Below are 22,685 nucleotides of genomic sequence, written 5' to 3'. Positions count from 1 at the left end.
TCACAAAACTCTGCAAAAGTTATATGAGTTCCCTAATTTCGGGTTCAAGGTTTGCATAGGCTCTTGCATTTTCCATTGTGCTATTGATAGGTTGGTTTATTCCCTCCTCTTCCTTTCGAGTTTCTTCTCTAGGTAAGAAGGGAGGTCTCAAAATTCTAGATGATGATGATTCGTTAACATCTGGTTCATTTGAACTCATATCTTTCCCATGGGAAGAGTTATTCCTTAGATTATTAATGGAGTTCCCCATGTTCGTAATGCTTGTAGGAGGGCTTGATTTGATTTCTCCATTTGATTCAATATAGTTTGGTTGGTCTAGTTGGTTTGCTCCATATATGTTCTCACTTCATTTGCTAAGTCGTTCATTATAGTTTTATTTATCCTTCTGTCATAAGTTTCCATAAGCCTTCACTCACAGGATGGCAAGATCGATTCTCTGATACCACTCTAATGTCCCCAATAGGTTATCCTTTGAATATTAGGGCAATAGCTTTCAATTCACCATATCAAAATCTACTAACTGAACTATATATGAGAGTGCCATCCTCTAATCATCAATAATATATGTCTAGAAGTGAATTTGATATGATTTATACTACTTGAGGCAATGACAATAAAGTCTGATCCTGTTTGGGTAATAGACATTGTCGCCTCCAATATGATTATTGATGGAGTTGTTGTGTATAGCTTGAAGATAGAAGGTTATAATGGATAGGTTGGTACCGTTCCCAAAAATTAGGCACTAGTGTTGTCCATCCTTTGTGCAATCAATTATGCCAGCTTAGATAATTCTTTCAATAAGCAAGTCCACATTGATTTTAAGCAAGGTATACTTTCCCAATAATGAACTAAGAATTTAGATTGCTATTTTAATCGTTCCTTATAGTCTGTAGTATTCTGTCCTTTTAATGTTGATGTATCTACTTAATGGATAGATTTCTGATAGGGCCAACCCCAATAATAAATCTTTAATAATACTGACTATGATTTCAATCCTCTACGGTTTCTTATGGAGTTCCTTAGTCCATCTGGTGATTATGTCTGAGTTACCCAATCTGAGTTATGAGAACCCTTTGTCTGAACGTGATCGATCTTACTGAAAATTGTGCCGTGGTCTTTTGTTTGCAACGTTTGATGTAGGTATTCTTCCTCTGCGCTCGATGTTGGGAATCCTCTTATCCCATCTACAATGTAGAGGCCAAGGTTTGATCACTTTCTTTTGCTTATAGCGACCTTCATATATAATCTGCTTGTTGCTGCCGTGTGTTCCTTCTTTGTTCGCCGGAGTATGATTGAGATCTCCTTTTGTTTGATCCTGTTCGATGCCCCTCTTCCTTTTCAGCATCTATGTGTCTTCTCACTGTGATTGGTGACTGAACCTTCCTCTTTCCGTTCGTCAGACATTGGTGGTTTTTAGAATTCTTTCTTCGATGCTTCCCCTCCTTTCCCGTTTTTCTCCTTCAATATTTATAATTGTTAAATGGGAACGTCGTGGCCATTTGATGTAGCTCATTCCTTCATTTGAATGAAAATGTTTATTATATATTATAATATAATAGCATATTGTAATATGTTTTTAATAGTTATTGATATTTATTTATTTAAGTCTTTATTGTATTATAATATAATAATATATTAAGTATTTATTTAGTGATAAAGGAAATTGTTCTATTTACTTAACAATTCATTTTAGTAATAAAAATATTCTTTATTTAGAGAATTACATATGTCTATTTTGCGGTTATTTTTATGTTTTATAATTGAAGATTATTTTAATCGTTTTGATAATTGTAATGTTTATTACAATAATATTTATTTGTTATAATATTATAATAACACTTATTTAATATATTATTAGGCAGATAAATGTTTAATATAATATTATATGAATAACAGATTATATTGTATTATTTATTATTTAAATATTATATTGATCATTGTGTCATTGTTCTAATTAATTTGACCTCTGAGATTGGGGATATCACAACATCATGATACAAATATTATGATTCCTAGATAAAATCTAAATATTATAAACAATCATAATCCTATAACCAATGACACATACTTTAGTGAAACCATAAGATCACATCATAAGCCAAACAATATAGATACCAATCATAACCACACTGTTAATCTTGGACTACACACAAGACTCCATTGTATTGGGTGCATCTCATAATGGCAACATAATATTAGAACATGAGAATAATCACTGAATCACATAAGGGGATCGGGCTTAGATCACATCGCCAAGAACACATTGAACCCTCAAAACTTAGAATAAAAACCTTAGAAGGTCTAGCATCACAATATAGGCATACAACTAGTGATGCAAGAGCATCTTGGGTGTAAGTGCAATCTTGCATCACCCAAAAATATTTCCTTTTTGGTTCTTGAATAAAGGTTGTCTTAGTGCAGACTTGTTTTTGGAGGCTTGCTACTTAGTAAATCAGTCATACGATCTTAGAATGTCCTAATTTCAAAGGTGGATGTTCATCTTAGATATATCAGCCTACTAGTTGAGGCTTAGTGCCATATCATGAGTGTTCATGGATTTATTGTGGATTTTTGGTTTGCAATTTTGGTATAAAAACTTTAGGCTCACAGTTGAAGGCCTAAATGTGCCCAGATGAGGCCCAAAAACTTGACGGAAGGGCATGCATGCAAATCTTAGTCTATAGACCACGAGATGAGGATTCCAAAAAGTGGTTATAATAGCCAATTGGAGCAACGGTTTGAGATTTATGGCCTTTTGAAGTTGGGCCAACCAAAATTTCCAAATCAAATGTCAAAATGTACTTGGCCGACTATTTGTATTTTTAGGGTCAGTTGGCCCTAGGTATTAAGTTTTAGTGTCTAAAACCTACTCAAGCGGCATAAAATTGCGTATTTAAGAAATGCCCAAATATGGTCTAGGATAGCTCTGGGTGACAGTTCCAAACTTTGTCTTATAGATTACTGTAATGAAGGCTCCCATGTGGGTTAACATATTGTAATTCTGAATTCTGTAATTCCGCATTTGCGGCAATAATAAGAAGCCCATATTTTGTTTTTGCAAATTGTTGTTGTTTCATTGTTTCTTTTATGTGTTTATGGTATTAAGGGGAGCATCCTTCATCATCTAGTCACAACTCAATGGTTCTTAGAACTAGGTATAAAGCATAAACAACTTGTTGATGCAATGACATAAATTAGATCACCCCGAAGGTAACAACCTCGCAAGAGTCCAACATGATCACACAATACAAGCATATAAGGTCAAATCTAGCATCCATTAGGGTGTTGCATAGAAAGAAAGTGGGAATGGCACTACAAGATTGACATGGTCTACATCATGTCTATTAGTGCTATGGCTTCTAGTAAGTGAGGGAGATTTCCAAAACTGCTCACTACAAAAAATAGATGTGCACGCAAGTTAAGCTTGTGCACAACAAACTACCACACAATAGTATGTATGGGTGCAAGTTATGTTTGCACGTTGTTGGCTAAGTTTTATATAAGTCACTATGACTACAACCAATAGAATGGTTGTTTTAGGAAATCTACAGTGAGATAAATCTCTCCTACAAACAACAAGGGGGGCTTCCTTCTTACAGCAGACGGCTTCAATAGAGACTTAATTGAAATTACAAAGTAGATGGTTCTCATAATTTCTCATAATTAATTCCTCTTTTCTCAGGATTGATGGGTGAACAACTACGGTTTCAAATTCAACAAAAAGTATTTGCTGCTATGATAATAGTGGTGGCTTAGTGGTTGACTTAAGAACAATTTCTAAGACAATAGATACAATTATATTTGGTAGATCAAGAACAAGATCCCAAAGCCTATTGTGATTAGTCTGATTCAAGGAATGACTAGAATAATTAGTAAGGCGCAAATTCTAATAATTATCCTTAAATTTAAATAAATCTCTAAAAGTTGAAGCTCGAAGTCTTCAACTCTTAAGAAGACATGCATTTTCTTCTTTTAGCTTCTTCTCCCATAGCCTATCATTCCTCTCCATGAGCAAGGTGACTGCATCCTATGCATCTTGCTGACAGCGAAGGCGTCTTCATTTACCAAGTTGACTTGGCTGAAGCTATATTGGTCGATTAATCTCGTCAACATGCTTATCAACCAAAGGTTCAGATACCTTGCCTTTCTTGACCTCATTAGCATCAACTACATCCCTTGAAACTGTTTTTACCTTTTTGTTCTTAGGGACCTTGGGTCTATTGGCTTGTTTGAAGTCAAATTTGTCAGGTGGAACTTCTTCTTCTCTTTTCTTTTATTAAGCTCAACCACAGGGGTAAGGTAAAAGAGTATGAACATAGCCACTGATGTAGTTGCTAGTGCGGTAATTGTTTGTCTCTTATTGTGCAACTATAGTCACAATTGGAGACCTTGTTTGGATAGCCACTGGTGTTAAAGTGTTGCATGTGATTTCAGCCATCATCTGCTCAAATTGTGTTGTGGTAGTAGCCAATAGTGTAGTGTTTGAAGTAGTCATGAAGGGAATGGACATGGAGTATGTGTTAAACACATTCCCAAAACTGTTGTATTGATCCTCTGTCATAAGTATAGGGGCAACTGATGAAATGGGTATAGTAGGTGTAGCAATAATTGGGTCCACAGGATGTACATGTCCCATGAGAATGAATCCATGATGGTGTTCAATGGCAAGTCGACAAACTCATCTAACTTTATTGCAGAATTTGGGAAAGCCGTTGTGATTGATGCATCAACAGTGCAAGGTGCTTCGGGAACTTGCTCCTTAGGTTCCTAATCACCACTAGAATCAATTTGAATTCTTTGAGACTTTGTATCTTTGATTCTAAGAATTTTACTTGTGTTGTTACCGCCCTTGGTGGTGAGCTTCGGGATGGATGGAGGTTAAGGCTGTGGTCCAGAAGTAGAAATGTCATCCTATTGTTTTTTCATTGATTTCAAATCTCGACCAATTGGTCTTGTAGGGTCAAAACCTTTTGCTAGTTTGATTATAATGCACTTGAGGCCTCTTCTTTTCGGATTGAAAATGATCCCAAATAGATGTGTTCTCCTTCAGTGACCATGAAGGTGGCATGATAAGCAAAGAATCGACATGGTGCTTGATGTAATTTGGATCAAGTATGTCCCCATCATCTTTAACCCCTTCAAGAATCTCCGTGAGGTTGAAGTCTATCAACTGTTTGATGACTAATCTGCAGTAGTTTAACTTCCTAATACCTACCTTCATGTGCAAATCAATCCACAAATTCTCAAGATGATGCACATGCAGAAACTAATTTTTAATCTTATCATTATACCTCTCCAATGAAAACAACTCCTTGTTCTGAATTTTGTTCAAAGTGATCTGCTTAATTTCAAATTCGATGTTCTTTTCCTTATGCACTGTGTATATGTAGTACCCACTGATCTTGGGTGGATTTCATGTAGAAATTGTCACTCTTGGTCTATGCAGTGTAGACTAATATGTTTAAAGTGCCATGAGTTTGCCTTGCAACTTCATTAGGATGATCTTGTCAGTAGGATACCTAAGCAAGCTGTATTGATTCTCCTTGAAATAACCCGCTCTCAAACAGGTGAAGTTAGGAAACTGTAAGAAAAGTAAATTGTACTCTTTCACTTCATTCCCAGCCTCATCAAATAGATGGTTCGGTTGACGCTCATTGTCAAACACACAGATGTAATGCCCATAAAATGCATCCTGTACTCTTCTATGATGCACATGGATGGTTCTTTAAGGCAATTCATCGTTGTACTCCCATGCGGCCCAAGTGTCTTGTCCCCTTCGGTAGAAAGGCTTAAAAAAGAACCCAAGGAAGAAATATTGTGTAATGCCCCGCCCGGAGATCCTTGGAAACAAGGATTCAAATCAAGCCAAGATATATATATATATTTTTTTACAAGTATGAATGCACATGACAACATCATACAGGGATCACAACGATCGCAACGAAAGACTTCACCACCATCCTGGCAACCAACGAATCTCCAAATGCCAACTACCAAACTGACACACACAACCAAAGCCAACAACGACAACGCAGATGATGAGGGCACAAGAAACAACCACTCATCAACAAAACACCAAGCTGGGGTAAAATGCAGAATCCCAAAACTTGGCTAAGCCTGAAATCCTGAAGCCCTGAAAATTGGCTGTTTGGATTTCTGAAGCCCTAAGATTTCCTAGAATCCATAACTTATCTCTGAGAGGTCTGAAACCTATCTCAAACGATTTGTCGCATATATTAAAATATATCTTAAGTATAAGGAATTAAATATATTTTAACTTATATGTCAACTTATAAGGAATTAAATATATGTCAACTTATACTTAAACGATATATTTTAAACCCCTAGGAAATTTGTTTTGAACCAGGAAGGTGTAAAAACCAAAAGGGTGTCCAAAACCAACTTTCGAACTTTCATCCGACAAGCCTAGATAGCCCCTGTTTCTCGCGCGAGAAAGAAAATTGGTCTCGAGTTTCGCGCGAGAAAGTGCGCACTTTGCGCGAGGACTACTGAGCTTCGCGCGAGGATTCACATTGTCGCGTGAGGATTCCCTATGCGCCGCGCGAAGATTTACATTCTCGCGCGGGAAGTGTATTCTTTCACGTGAGGAAGAAACAGTCTCGTGCGAGGAAAATACAATCTCGCGCGAGGAAACAAATCAGCGCGACACAAAACACAAACAAAAAGCTAAACAAACAAGGAAACCTCCACACCGGGGAGTACCGGATCCACGTAAATCGAGGAATGAACACTCGAGAGCACTAACAGCAAGGAAAGAGGAACATCTAACCAACTAAAACATAAAAGCAAAGCACATACTGAAATAAACATCACAATGAACAAAATACATTTCAGAACTAAACAACCAAATAAATGCGCGGTTCCTCCCAACCGTCAATAGCATCATAAGACCATCGTGGGTCCTAGCCATCCCCCGCGCGTAACATCCCAAGCCACCGACCAGATCGTCAGTACTGTCGTAATAGGGATGTCACTACAGAAATATGCAACAATACAAGCATAAGGAAATCTAACATGCTAGTGATAACGCATAAGATAATCCTACAGTAGATAACATCACCTATCACATGCTAAACAGCAGGAAGCAACAGATATACTACTAAAGCAAATCACATCATCTAATCATATGCTAAACATCATAATAAGGGAATGTGCCAAATAAAATAACATCATCTAAACATGATATACAAGCATCCCAATGAAAGCATAAATCACAAGAAAGCATACTCCAGAACCCGAAGTACCAAGTGAAGACATCCAGCAACAATCGCACTAGGACAAAAGATCGTCTCTGTACACTGATCCCTAGCAGTGGTGAAGGTAGCTACGCCTCCCAACCACGTGGCACCCATAGGTCCACACCTGCCGTGCTGATGGAGATAATGATCCAACCACAAACACACAGAAAGCACAACATCCAAAGCTAACACTCACGCCAGACAGTATGATGGCTGCAACCAAGAACCTAAGACAATGCAAGGAGTACAGGTCCTGGTCAGACACTCAATAGGCTACTATGTAGGGACTAACATCATGGAGAGTCGCTTGGCATCAAAAAGCCCAAGCTAGGACTTGCGCAGATTCAACATCCCTCAACGGAAAGGATCTTGCACCCCGAATATTTTATTATCTTAAGTTTTATTACCAGTCACACATTTTATTTAATTATCACTTAATTAAAGCTTCCTTCGCCAACCCTCTGGGCACAATGATCACCAGGCTGCGAGGTAGAAGCCCCCTCCATATGCTACCCAACCCTACCCATGCTCATCCTACGACAAGTGCCCGTGGGCATGCATACTCCCATCCCAACCCCAATGATCATAACTTCCGGCAAATCCACGGAAGATCGGGCCTCGCAAGTCACCCAACAAATGTATGCGCACGTACTCGTGTGTGGTGCACCACCATCACGAAGATCATAACACAAGGACAGGAATGAGAACACAATGCAAAGAAAACACCCAACTGAAAGCAACACGGGAAGGATGGATTCTACACGAATCCCAAAGCCAATAAAATCATACATCATTTAATCACTCAATCGGCCTCAATCCGAGAGTATGGATTCTACACGAATCCCAATGATGTAACAAGACCAAAAGTCATGAACTTACTCAACCGGCCTCAATCCGAGAGTATGGATTCTACACGAATCCTAGCATTCACGAAACAAAAGCAAAGGTCTAAAAGAAACCATAACAGCTATAAAATCACTCAACCGAACACGTCGGGAGTACGGATGCAACACGCATCCCAATGCAATATAAAAGTGCAAAAGTGGTTGATTGATATCCAAACGGATCATCAAGGTCCACGACCCGCATTGTGCCAAGAAAACTCGAGAAAACAGGGCGGCACGCAAAATGAGGTAAAAACCCCAAAAATTTGGAAAACTACAAAATTAAAACCCATTTGGCCTTTGGGTTCAAAAACCCCAAAAATCCAAAAATAAATGGAATCGGACACCGTATGCAAAAACGGCCAGCATAACGGTGCAAAATCCCAAACCCTCATCCCAAAAAACAGGGAAATGTTCATACCCGCCCAACCGGGTAGAACTAACATACAAAAACGGAGGGGAACACTAGTTCTTAGCCTCCAAACAAACGGCTACCAAAAACAGAAGCAAAAACGGAGCAAAAACAATAAAACAGGAAAGCCCTACCTCAGCCAAAAGGGCAAAACGGGAATTTGAACCATAAAATAAATATCCCACAGAAGTAGCTGAAAATCGCGGCAATCCAAGGTTTCCCCGAGCTAAATCTAACGAGCCCAACCTCCCGACGATCCCACGCCCGTAGCTCCCACAACGAACAAAACAGTAAATCCTCATGAAGAGGATTTTGGGTTTTACTCTCCAACTTTCCAATTCAAAAGTGAAGTGAGGAATTAAATTCCTTTTGGATACTTATTCACTTTTTGGGTGAATAATAGATTAGGGCATTTAACCAGCCAATCCAGTTAAACCCCGAAACGACCCAAATGAAAATAGGCTATTCCTATAAATAGGAATTCATCTATGGCAAAGCTGCCAGAAATTAAAATAAATCAATTAAAAAGCCCAAAAACTCAAAAACACATAAATCTCTTTAAACAACTTTCGCGACAATGCGAACCTCTAAATGCACAGACACGCTTACTGGTCTAATCACATAATGCAAATGAGTTCGGATTTAATAATCACCGAAAGGTTTAATTTAAACATTTTAATAAAGGATACGTCGACCATATAAGGACGACATTGGTAAAATATGAATGGCTGAATCACTAACTCCATGTGCCACTGCCAGGGATATAAATCCTGCACACTAAACAACATGATCAAGTGCAATTGCATATAATAACATAGCCGAAGCAATAAATGCATTAAATCACCTAATTTAACCATTTAATTAATTATATTAAAATAATCTATTTACATCACTCACGTTCGCATAAAGCATAACAACGTAGGAATGAAGTAAATAACCATAGCATTAAATCCATCACATAACATAATCAGAGGTATGTCCAAATACCAAATAACCAGATATCATCAAAAAACACACTGTCATCTCAAAATGGCATCATCATGCAATATGATTAACTGAACAGCATAGTAGTCTAATATCTATGATACTGGAATCAAAGAGTAACATCTGACCCTCGGGTCCTCTCAAATGTAAACATAACATGAGTAACAAATATCTCTCTAATCAGAAATATAACAAGGTAAATGCCCGCAACACATAACCAAATAATCCAACAAGAACAATCCATTCTAATTACTTAAGCATTTAATAATGATTGATTACTCTGCATTAAAAAGGCATTTAAAACACATAAGCAAACACAGTCATAAACATGACTAACCACTGCTACAGGAACCTAGTCTAGTGTAGCATGGTAAAAGAACATAGTGCAATCTCTGCACACATCTCAGGGTAATCACAGAACAACCTCATGATACCACATTGATCTTGGTAACCACTGGCACAAACCTCAGTGAATCAAAAATCACATCATAATCTCAAAGATCAGTCAAAAGCATAATCAACGCAACTGATAAAGAAACATAAATCCAAACACCTCAACGGTGTAGACCACTCAGGGTCACAATCATGATCCCATCACAACAAAAGATCATCAAGGTTGCATCCATCAGGACGACTTACAAAAGTCAAATGGGAGAGGCACTACATCATCCCCCCCAAAGACTAGGCTTACTCCTGGAAGCCTGCAATCCAAGAATAGAAACCAAAACACATAAGAACCAAAATCAAAAGTGAGCAATAGGAATGACTCAACAACTCTGTACAAGTCAAACCCAAATCACTCCAACGTTCTCAAACCATCACGTTAACCCCCAAATAGGTTAACCACGAGAGAATGGGTGTCACACAGACAGAAGGTCCTCCAACAAGGAACCTTCTATGCGCTAGGAAAAACCATCTAGCCATAAAATCAACAATACAAGGTAAGGAACAAGCCTCTCTACCTCGTCAACAGGTGCCCAACTACAACATGTACCAACTACAAGACCATAAACAAGGTCAAAACAAGGCACACTTCCAACAAGAGTTGGAATCATGGGGAAAAACCATCCCAAAATTCCCAAGAATATTATCATGTCACACATGATCATTCTGGAATCCACGTAAACTCACCATTAGAACAAAGAGAATGAAAGTTTACCAACAAAAGGACACACTCCAAAAGACTACTCACCACCAAGCGTAGGAGCACGACGCCTCACCATGGCACAAAAGCTCAACTACCACTGGAAACTAGGGTAACATAACCCAACCAAACAAGATATCACCTTCTCACAAGGTTCAAAGACTTTCGTCAATCTAGCACCATGCTAGGAAAACTGCACCCAAACTATTGCTAAACTCAATCTCTAGCCTCCAGTCAACGGTTAATGTGAAAAATTGATTGAGACAATCCACATGAAGATATAAGCTTAGGAAGAAGGATACTACAGAGTATTAGGACTGAGAGGGAGTCTCTCTCAACCTCTACACTAAATCAGCCCAAGACGCGTTAGGGAACTCACAATTTCCCCAACCATCAACATACTCACAAGAGAACACTACTGAGCTAGTGGCATAACCACACTAGCCTACTCTCTCAAGAGAGAAAGAATACGGAGATGTGCCAAGGTCAACATCCAGAAAGGAGAATGTAGACTCATCAAAGAACTGAGTCACTCCTAAACGATAAGGCAACATCATCCACAACAAGGAACGCTCACAAACCACACTACACCTCACAAGGGTGGGTCAGTGCAATAGGAAACACAAAAACCCAAGCACAAACTCCAACAAGTACCTAGTAGATTATGAAGACAAGATAACTCTTCCGTTATGAATAACATAAGGAGTTAAACTTCTCCAATGGCCATAAATACGATATGACATGATTGAAAATACGATATGACATGATTGAATTGGCCTCTACTCAAAAGATACTTGGAACATCAATCAACAACTCCAGAAGCCATAGCTTTTACGTCCGAACTCGGATTGAATCCATTTGAAAAGTATCGAAAAGATATCGACAAGGACTACAACATGAAGAAGCTAAAAGAGACCTAAGATCTACGATCTGAGCCACCACTCAAGACAAAACCACAAAGGCAAAAACAACAGTCTTGGCCACCAAGACAAGCGACGGACAAAATGTCCAAAACCACACAAGGACACACATGCCCGACAACAACATAAGGCATGGAATGAAAGGTAAATCACACATTGAAACCATCATTACTTTTCTTTCATAAATTCATTAATTAAGCATAACATAAGCACTAGTGCATAATGAACTGAAAGATTTTCAAGCAAGGGTCCAAGAGTCACTATAGAACAAGTACATACCTTTCAATTTCTTTAAGAATACACTACGTTTACTCACCATTTAAACCATTCAGTTACAATAACAACTTTAAATCTAACAAAGACACACTAGCATGTTCTCCATGATATTATCCCTTGAACGTACTACTAGAGGTTCGAGATGAACATGATAGAGTCACAACACACAACTGGGCAGCAATAATACACATCCAGAATAGTCATCATGAAACATAATCAAAAGCCCAAATGGGGGAATTATCAATTCCAACAGTAAGTACCAAAAAAAAGAGCTCATTTCAACAATAAGTCAAATGTGACAACTGTCACAAAGAGAGCGATAGATAAAATTTGATGACTACTCCAAGAGAGGGAATTACTAAAAAATAATGCTAGCCCAACAACATGAGGAAAGTACCTCCAACCCAATAAAATAAGGCATCAAACAAATCACATTACAGGTGATGACTGAGTACAGTCACACAAAAGGGATAAATCACCACACAATGCTAAGGAATACATCATCCTAGCAATGTTAGAGAACACACTCACACACATCAAATAGTATACCATCAGTAATCTCATGCATATGCAAAAAACAAAAATTTCCATGCAATGCAACATTTAGATATCCATCAAATTAATACAGTTTTACATAAGCTTAAGAACAATCAGATTGGGGACTTAAGTCATTAACCCAAATATATAATGCAAAACTACAACTTTGCAATGATTCACAATAAACACTCATTTTCAATGAAAGGAACCATTTCATCATTATAACAACAAAATAAAGAATCACAAATAAGATTCATTCATCAACTTACAATCAGGAGAAAAGAGGGAAACAATGCACCTACTCCACAAGGAGAAACAAAAAGAGGCACACAAGCCAACACATGGACACCAATCAGTGGTTCCATCCAAAAAGGGTCACACAAGCAACCAACCATCCAAGGCACATCGATCCCACCTACAAAGCCAGGAAGACTCACTTCCTTCTCCACACACTGCTCTAGTTGCATCTACTAGACAAGCAAGTCCATCACGAGTAGATACCAAAGCAACAAAGATCACGAGTTCTCACCAAGACACTCGCACTCAACCAACGCAGCAACAACTACATGGGCAACATAAACACAGAGATCCCAATGTTTGAACATAGCTCTGATACCAGATGTAAACCAAGTATGATTCCATATATAATATACACTAGTGGAAGAAACTAGAGACAACTGCTCACATTAAATATCACTAATCATCTCTCCCAAAAATATCTTTTCCTTCTCAGACCTAACAATAAGAGAGATATATATCCAATGCTTGAAAGTGCTTGATCCCACGAGTCTTGCAATGCGGTTTAGTAGAGTAATGAGATCATTTATCTTTTCTTCTAATTCAGAACAATGCACACCCTTTTAGCATCTTGTGAGATTTGGTCTCTTGTTGATCAACCAATGGGCATTGATGTACTTGATGATGCAGTATGTACTATCCTCATTCTACCTTTCCAAAGCCTTTTGTTTTGAGATATTTGTAACCACTGGAGTGAGGAACTTTGAATATCCTATCAATAGTCTCAAGGTGAAGACTTATGACTGGCATCCCATCATGATCTCTAATGGATCTAAATGAGTGATCTAAATTCTTGACACATGCAAGTACAAACTTAGGCTCTAGAGCAGCCAGAGGAAAGGTAGAGACCATATGTATATAGCTTTGTTTGATGTAGAACATGTCTTCTGATGTAGAAGCATCAACCTTTTTTAGGAACTTCTCCATGTCCAAGTGAGAAATCTTAGTATCTCTTATCTCGTCACAATATGAAGTAACTTGTAAGGTAGGTATGAAATTATGGTACTGGTTATACTGGTATTTCATCATTTTCTTGTCCTCACCTTTGACTGGAATGTTGTGTCTGCAGGCAATTGTCACATGAAAATCCCAAAAGGCAAGTACATCTTCATGTGAGGGATCCATAGGAAGCTTATTTGTATGCACAAATGTGAAGATTTGGAAGTGTGCAAGACAGGAAGTTGCCTGGAAACTTAGGACAATGGAGGGTTATCAATTTTGGGTGAAATCAACTCTTTTAATGGGGAGAAAAACCAAAAACGATTTTTTATGAGAGTAGTGCACATGCAGAAAGCAAGCTTTATGTAGAAAAATGAAGCAACAATGGATATTTATACACGTTGTGAGGCATCATCTAAGTGGGGTTTTTAAATCCATTTGCAGCCTTGGTAAAAGCATGGAATCAGTGTGTAATGTGCTTGAAAAGTGGACTTTTATCTTGCACTTGCATGTAAGACAAATAACTTGCTTTTTCAAAGCAACTCAACGTTTAGAACTGTTTTTTTAATCCATACTGTATATAAGGGAATGAAGAGCTTCTTGGATATGCAACTTGAAGAAATTTTAGACGAAACTAGAAGGATCATATCAAACCTAAAGGCTTGCAAATCTGAAAATGAAATGGAAGACTTGCATTTGAAATTTTTTATATATATATACAACACATGAAAAACAAAGCCCCAAAATTGCACAAAAAACTTACCTCCTTACTTGAGAAAATGCAAATGAAAAAGTCTTTCAAAATCTGAAACAAATCTTAGTGATTTCAAAATGAGGAAAAGGTCTCAAGTTTGAAGCTATATAGGCAAGAATATTTGAAGAATTCTTCTTCAAATCAATGTATTTCTTGAGTCAATAGTGGATTTGACAAGTGTTCAAGATAGAGAACAAAAATGCATGATAATGGCAACAAGAGAGACCAAATCAAACCTGCAAATGCTGGAGCTTGTTACATGATGCAATATCAAACAAAAAATGGTACCTAAGAAGGAAGAAACACAGATTTAATGAAGAAGTCAAGTTGCAAATCCCATTTTTGGCAAAAATGTACCATATACGGGCTTTCAAACTCCAAATGCAGCTCTTAATACTTGAGATTCTTCTCCTCTAAGCTGTTTTTAGTCAAAACCGTGCCCTATATAGGCTGTTTTTTTTGCAAAACACAACTCTTAAAAGCATGCAAATTCTTCAGAAATCACCGTCTATGAACTCTTGATGCGAAACACTTCATATAGAAGGAAGGAAATGTGTTTTAAATGCATTTGCATTGGTAATGGGTGTGGGTATGAGCCCAAAATCACCACTTATGGACTCTTAAGGCGAAACACAACATATATATAATGATAAAAGTGGGCCTTTGTATAAAGATTACATTCATTTTAAAACATTTATTTACATAAAATATCGCCACCTAGAAAAAATATAGCTGTTAGGAGAATAAAGCCGTTTTATTTATCATTTGCATATGTATTTTCACTATTTTGATGTTTAAAACATATGCAAATCTCCTCAAAATTGCCATCCAAGGGCTTTAAGTATTAGGGCTTTTAATGATGCATTTTTGATTACCTAATGCATTTGCATTTGGGATTAAAATCACCACTTATACTTGCATAAGTTTGAAAAGTAGTGATGATGTTTTTTAGAAACACCTAACATCGTTTTAAACTTCAAACATATGTAAACTGATTCAAAATTACCACCTTGCTCTAGAATCAGTTAAGACACACTTTTCAAATGCATTTGCATGTGTTTGATTAAATAGATATGTAATGGAAATCGAAGTGTTTATAATATACATGCAATCATGTTTAAAAGGCCATCAAGAATAATGATGGGCTATTTAAACCCTTATGCATGTATTTACAACTTTGATTCTAATATTGTATTTGCATTTTAAAAACTCCCATTTATCACTTGAGCTCAAAATATTGAGAGTGGAACACCCATTTATGACTAGAGCTCAAAATATTGACAATGGAAATAAATAGATGACTTGCATATGTGATGATATGCAATATTAGATAAGAACTCCACTTCATTGCATAAAATGTCTATCATGTTTTAAATTTACATTAGAAAATCATTAAAATCTGTCTCAATCTCATCAGAATGATGTGAAATTTTAAAATGGGATTCTGAACCCACTTTACATGTAATTCACTTTTTTTATTTCATTCAATTGTCAATAAAAAAACCACTTTTTTGAGATTTTCAATTAAAGAACAAGGATATGGAGAGAAGCCAGAAAACATGCTTAATTCCTTAATAACTTTACCTAGCCAACTTCGTTTGAGGCCTATGATACCTCAAAACAAGTGGAATTTAAAATGCTACAATCCTAGGGCAAAACCAAGACTAAGAACAAAACACTAATCTAAGAAAAAGATTTGAAGGTTACCAAAAAATCAAGTGGTTGCGGTCAGAGAAGGACAACTTGTTCTGACAAGCAAGGTGGTGTTTAACTTGACAGAAACCCTAAAAAAGGATGCATGAAAAATGCAAAATAAAGGACAATTCAAGGATGATGAATTTTCTTTTCAACACATTATCTAGAACATCAAAATTGTAGACAATACACCTACGAATCCATGAGAAAATTGAGGACAACAATGCGAAAACCTAATAAAGACAAGTAGTTTTGGGTGATGCAAGAAAAAGGCCAACCCCAAGGTGTACTTGCATCACTAAACTTTAGCTTGAATCCACTTGACAAACTGGTGGGATGATGCTAGTAATGTACCTGAATTTATGCTAGAATATGATTTGGGATGTAGTGATCTGATGAATGACCATATGAAGAATTGAGGAAAAGGAAGCACACGTTACTGGATTCAAGTGTTTTTTCTTTTCTAAAACAGCAGTCATATAATTTAGAATAATTCCGTCTAGGTGCTCATAGGGTTAGGACTATGAACATTTGGAATGACTCATTATGGACACTTTAAATGGCTAGGGTTTATTAGGGATGTTGCCATGGTCTGTTAATATTTTTTATTTCCATAGGCTTCTTGCACAATCAGTCCATTGATGGGGATGGCCTTTCAAAGTTATATCGGTTAGAGAAATATATAAAATAGTTTGTCCAGAAAATTTTGACCTCTGATTGCTATATTCTGGATGAAAGTTAAAAGATATTGTGATTAGTTAATACTGATTTTGGTGACTTTGCCCACCTTTGTAATACATGGTTTCAAACATTTCAACGTGTTTGAAGTCTGATCCAGGAACAAAAAGCTAAGTAAATCATTGCAGGCAAATTACATTTAAAGATTCATATGTTTTATTTGGCAGGTGAAACACATTTCTAATTTTGACTGGAAAAAAGGATTCAGTATTTATCAATGAATTTCTGGGTCCAAACATAACTAGAAAAGAGTATAACATAAAACCGATGATTATTTGGACCTTCTAGTTTTTGGTGCTGATTAGTTGGTTGATGAGGTGTACAGATACATACAGAAAACTGGGTGAATGTGCCAGGTGGAGCAGAAGATAATACATGGCAGGCGTTTGTTTTTGTACCTAAAGGTGATTGGTATATAGCAAAGGTAAGCTGTCCATTTTTAGTGCTGATTTTAATATTACAAAAAGGAATTGTTGTATTAATGTACTGGATATGGAGGCTTCAAGAGATGCATGATATGACTAGCATCACTAAGTAATAGCAGCTTAATGCGGAAGATTGGGGATCCATAAAATGCATTGCTTCATATGATTTTGACTTTTCAGAAATCTTGATGCCTATATCCTGTGTACTATAAAGGTTACATCATTTAATTAGATTTCTGCTTGTTTGAATGTTTCTGTCGCAATGATATTGACATGATAAAGCATTTGTGCACCATGTGTTCTTTTGAAGATTCCTCTTGCTCGCTATTTACCAACTTGGCGTGGAAATGTAATGGATTCACGCCTTGAGATGAATCCTTCACGAATTGTTGGGATGTCTCTATCGGTCAATGCAGAAGGTGGGCCACTGGGTGCTGTTACTGGACCTGGTGAGTTCAGACTTGAAATAGATTGGATTAAGGCCTTGAGAACAACCTGAAATTCGTGTCAACTTGTAGAATTTTCCTCTTATGGATTGAATTATATGTTGGGAATAGTACAATGTCATTTTGGAATGCTTAGTACCATGTGTATGCAGCCTTGGGTTCTTTGTTTTGATGATCTGAACCTTTATGTTTTGTTTGGGTGGTTAAAGTTGTACTAATGATTAAGGAGTGCCTGTAAAGTATAAACAATATTCCAAAATGTTGACTCGGAATTTCTTGCCATATATTTATTTGTAGTCGTATGCTGCGATGAGATTGTGTTCAAGAAGAGTTGGCCATTGAGGAATCAGTATGGAGTGGTTTATTGCAATGTAATAAGGGCCTTTTCTTAAGTTGTGATTAGCATTGAATGCATGCGAAGAATGCCAATTTTGGTGATTATTTGTGAGATACTACGTTATATCATTAATTCACCTCTTAAAATCATTTCTATTGGTTCTTTGACAAGTTATATGCAAGCGGTCACTTGTATTCACAGTACTATTCTATATCTTTTAAGTCCTAAAAGCTGGGTATTGAGAAAAGCATCTGGCATTTTGGACAATAATTTGTAGAAAATGGTTTAGACTCGAAAACATAGATGGACTAATTGGATGTGTGCCTCAATGGGCAATTTTCTCTCTAATAAATCAATAGAGTATCTCCAAGGGCCTAAAGATTAAATTTAAAGAGCTAGCTGGGGCTTAGTCATGATTGCATGTCCATTGGCCTTTAGTCGCTTATCTTTTAATCTAAACAATTGCACGATGGATGGCAATAGGTGCCAATTTACAAGACAAGGGCTACAAACTTTTGGAGCTTATCATTATGTATAAATGGGTAGCTCACGTTGCCTTGAATTATTAGTGTAGAAATGTTTGCATCATCAATAATTATCACAAACCTAGGTCACTTCATTTAAAATGTTTCCAGAAAAATAATTGACGCAAATTAAGAAAAGAAATAATTTCTTCCCCACGTTTGTCTTTTGTTTGGGCAGTGGCTATGCAGCCAAGAAAACCGAAAAGCATACAAAGGGGGTTTTTGGGACAGTTTATTATTATTATTTTATTTAAAAAACTGCCCCTTATTATATTAGCTATTTTCGTGGCTGCATGGCTACTACGTTGTGTTTGTGCTTTCTAGTAACCAAAGTTAAGGGTGTCATCGGATATTAAGGAAGATGATATAGCACTTATCTATAATGCAGTTTTCAATTTTGGAGAAGTAGATAGATTTATGACTAGGTAATAAGGGTAGAGGGTGAATTTAGTCTACGTATGACTAGGTGATATATATGGGTAGAGGGTGAATTTATGAATATATTTTTCTTTAGGTGTTTTGGGGTTTAGAGAATGGAAGGGGTTGATTTCATTTCAAGATATGAAAGATAAAGAGTTAAATATATAAGTTTACATTATTTTTGTGTACATCAAATATTACAGTCTAGTATAATTCAAAACATTGAAGGAATAAGTTTTTATGTAGATGGTGCCATTATGGACTTCTACAAAATTTAATCGAAAAATAAAAGTAAAATTTATGCATCGGATATATTAGAAGAAATTGAAAAAAGTAATTGTTGAGCTATCTTGAATCTATATATAAATCTATTCATTAATATCACCATAGTGTTATCAACTATTATATTAGTTGTCCATAATATATTAATAGAAATATTGCAGGCTAGAATTTTTTTTGACATATGTGATCCTTATAATTATTGCACCTTTTAAAAACAATTCTATATTTTAGATAATGTCTAAAAGAGGATTCATATCCCATTTATCGTGTATCGCTATGCACACCGTAATTGTTTTATTAAAAAAATGTATTACACTTTGTAATATAAATATCTCCAATTTACTCAAAAGTAAGCAAATTTGTTTGCAAATTCTACATAAATATTGTAAACAATTCTTTGAGTGATGTCATGTAAAACAAAGATAAATGTGGTCATAACGTAAAATGCTTGTGGGCCTTTTGTTCATTAGAGAACTAAAGCCTATATGGTAATGTGCCTACAACAAGATGAGAAAAGCTCAAATCTTAGCCAACTTTTCAAAAGAGAGTTGTATCAATGTTTTGAGACCTAAAAATAGGAAACAATACTATAAACCTTCTAAACTAGTGAACAAACTCACACTTATTCTTTCAATTGGAATATATGATATAATCTTCTTTGAAAGGTAAATTACTTTTTCCAAATGAAACACATGAGATACAATTGCTCCTAAAATTACTTCCACCATTTCATATATAATCTATGACGTCAATTTCTCACCCTATCCATTTGGGTACCATCATACTTTCATGAATAGAATCATGTTGTTGAATACATCACATGCAAATGTAAACAACAATGACATAAAAGATGTGACAACAACATAAATCAAACATGATATTCCCTTTCGATGCCTTAGTGGTGTTTGGTAATACTTTTTCTAGAAGCTGATGTGACTAAGTTTGATGTCTTATTCCCTTTCGATGCCTTTTACCTTTCCTCTGCACCAAATTACACTTTAATATATTTTGTTTTCTATGCCTTATGTGAAAAATCAACTATTGCAGTCACTGATTATTAATCTCCTATCATAAACGATTATTAAACTGCTGAAAATAAATTCCCAGCTAATATCGAAAAATAATACAGCTGCAACTTCACTTATAAAATACGGAAAGAAATGCGCAACACAATGAACCCAATATTTTCGGACAAATTGTCCCTGGAAAAACCCCTAAGGGAAAACCAGTTCTACAGATGAGGAATTATATTAAACTTCAGCAAATCAAGAGATACAAAATTCTTTGCCTCTCACTGGCAGAACTTCGACAACCTCCCAATTTCTCCTGCTGATATTCTCCAGTGCTATCTCCACGCTAACACTGCGCCCTTGCTAACACTGCAAACGTTTTTCCAAAAACTTCTTCATCCAAATGACCCAATGACCCCTTTTTATACTACTCCTGTTGGTAAACCAGTGACTGAGATTAAATCAAACCAACGGCTGAGATTAAGACAACTTGACAGCCAATAATAGAATTGGTTGCAAGGTGTCCAAAAGGGAATCTCTAAAATTAGTAAATAATAACCATTTACTAATTCTTGGCAAGTGGACAAACAACTGTCCAAACCACCCATAAATACTATTGCTATTCATAGATAAGGACGAACAACTGTCCAAGCTACCCATAAATACTACTGCTATTTCTGGGTCAGAAATAACAGCTGTCCAACTAACAATAATTAACACCTTAGACGATGGTGATACTGTCTTAGATTAGGAATAATTATCAGATAGAAGTTTGAGACATATATCTATTTCTTATTGCATCCTTATCTCCGTCATTCTCTTTAGTCTGTAACCCTCTTATATATTCCCATTATATCAGTTTGTAACCCTCTTATATATTCCCATTATATCAGTTTGAATCAATTTCTTATTGTGAAAGTCAATTGATCCTTTGTTATCTCAATTCATAATGTAATCGCAAATCTTCTATAACTTTATTCATCTGAATATTCAATTCCCCTATATCTATTGTGATTTGGTCATCGTCTTCTCTAACACACATTGAGTGTTGGTTTTGGGATGAGTTCTTGTAGCAATCTTATTGTTGGCTTTAGTTTATCTCTGATACTCACAGATCTCCAACATTGGTCTTCGTATTAAACGTGGCAATATATATATATATCCACCTAGATTGGATGCTTTCTATTGCTATTGTGTGATCTTTGCTAACGTGTAAGTCTATTGATTCTCCAGGATCATGTATAGGATCAATCACTTGTCCTCTTCCTTCTTCTTTTGATGTTATATGCACATAATATGTGCCTCTTTCCATTTTTACATTTGTAGGTAGGCTCTTATACCATGTCGTTTTTCTAGGATCGTTTCTGCAAATGTAGTAACATTGCCAATATGATTGATGCTTTCCAAATGCAGATTTGGATTTCATATAAATGTGAGAAGAGGAGACATGTCTCTTCAAGAAACATGTTCCTATAGTTAATCATCTTTAATTAACTATATGTATAACTCACCTTTAAGCATATTTGTAATATTAATATATTAACCATATATATATATATATATTTTATAATATATAAATATTGTAATGTCCACATCTTTTTAGCATCTCAGTGGAGTTCTTAGCCCTTACGTTCTTCGAAGGCTAAGTGGAGAAATAAAGAGAAATTGATTAAATTAATTTCTTATAAGGTCATTAAAAAAAGGGTGACTTTATATTTAATTAATTTAATTTATTAGAGTGCATTAATTATTGGAAAGGGTGAAGCTTTTAGTAATTTAATTTTTCTAAAAGCACAATTAATTATTGTATTGCAAGCAAGAAGCTTCTAGAGTGCATTAATTATTGGAAAGGGGGAAGCCTCTAGTAATTTAATTTTCTAAAGCACAATTAATTATTGTATTGCAAGGGAGAAGCTTCTAGAGAGTGCATTAATTAGTGGAAGAAGAAAGCTTCTAGTAATTTAATTTTTTAGAAGCACAATTAATTATTGTATTGTAAAGGACAAACTTTTAGAGAGTGTATTAATTATTGGAAAGGGGGAAGCCTCTACTAATTTAATTTTCTAGAAGCACAATTAATTATTGTATTGCAAGGGAGAAGCTTCTAGAGGGTGCATTAATTATTGGAAGACGGAAGCTTCTAGTAATTTAATTTTCTAAAAGCACAATTAATAATTGTATTGCAAGGGAGGAACTTTTAGAGAGTGCATTAATTATTGGAAGGGGGAAGCTTCTAGAAAATGCAATAAATTAATATTTTATTTCCTTCTAGAAGGGTGAAGGAAAAATATAAATAGAGGTGAGAGCTTCATTGTTTATCATTTGATTATTGTATCCAATTATTGTGAATTGCATTTGATATTAAGTTGGGAAAAAAACTAAGGTATCTGATTTCAGTCAGC

The 22,685-nt window shown here is 36.0% G+C and overlaps 1 protein-coding gene across 2 annotated transcripts in view; it reads left to right on the top strand.

Moving 5' to 3' along the window:
• The window catches only part of LOC149537093 (putative complex I intermediate-associated protein 30), a 174,766-nt gene extending 156,570 nt beyond the window's left edge, over positions 1-18,196 (top strand). For both annotated transcript variants that reach the window (XM_089807088.1, XM_089807087.1), the window contains 2 exons: positions 17,165-17,263; positions 17,575-18,196. In XM_089807088.1, the coding sequence (XP_089663214.1) occupies positions 17,165-17,263; positions 17,575-17,763 (288 nt within the window). In that variant the 3' untranslated portion in view covers positions 17,764-18,196. The remainder of the gene's footprint in view (positions 1-17,164; positions 17,264-17,574) is intronic.
• The last annotated feature ends 4,489 nt before the right edge of the window (positions 18,197-22,685 follow it).

The sequence above is a fragment of the Cupressus sempervirens genome, chromosome 10 (genome assembly GCF_028749045.1).
Source record: "Cupressus sempervirens isolate cs-2001-9-10 chromosome 10, ASM2874904v1, whole genome shotgun sequence".
NCBI classification, from domain to species: domain Eukaryota; kingdom Viridiplantae; phylum Streptophyta; class Pinopsida; order Cupressales; family Cupressaceae; genus Cupressus; species Cupressus sempervirens.
The sequence above is the reverse complement of the archived record's forward strand: the minus strand, read 5'-3'. Positions and strand labels throughout refer to the sequence as shown.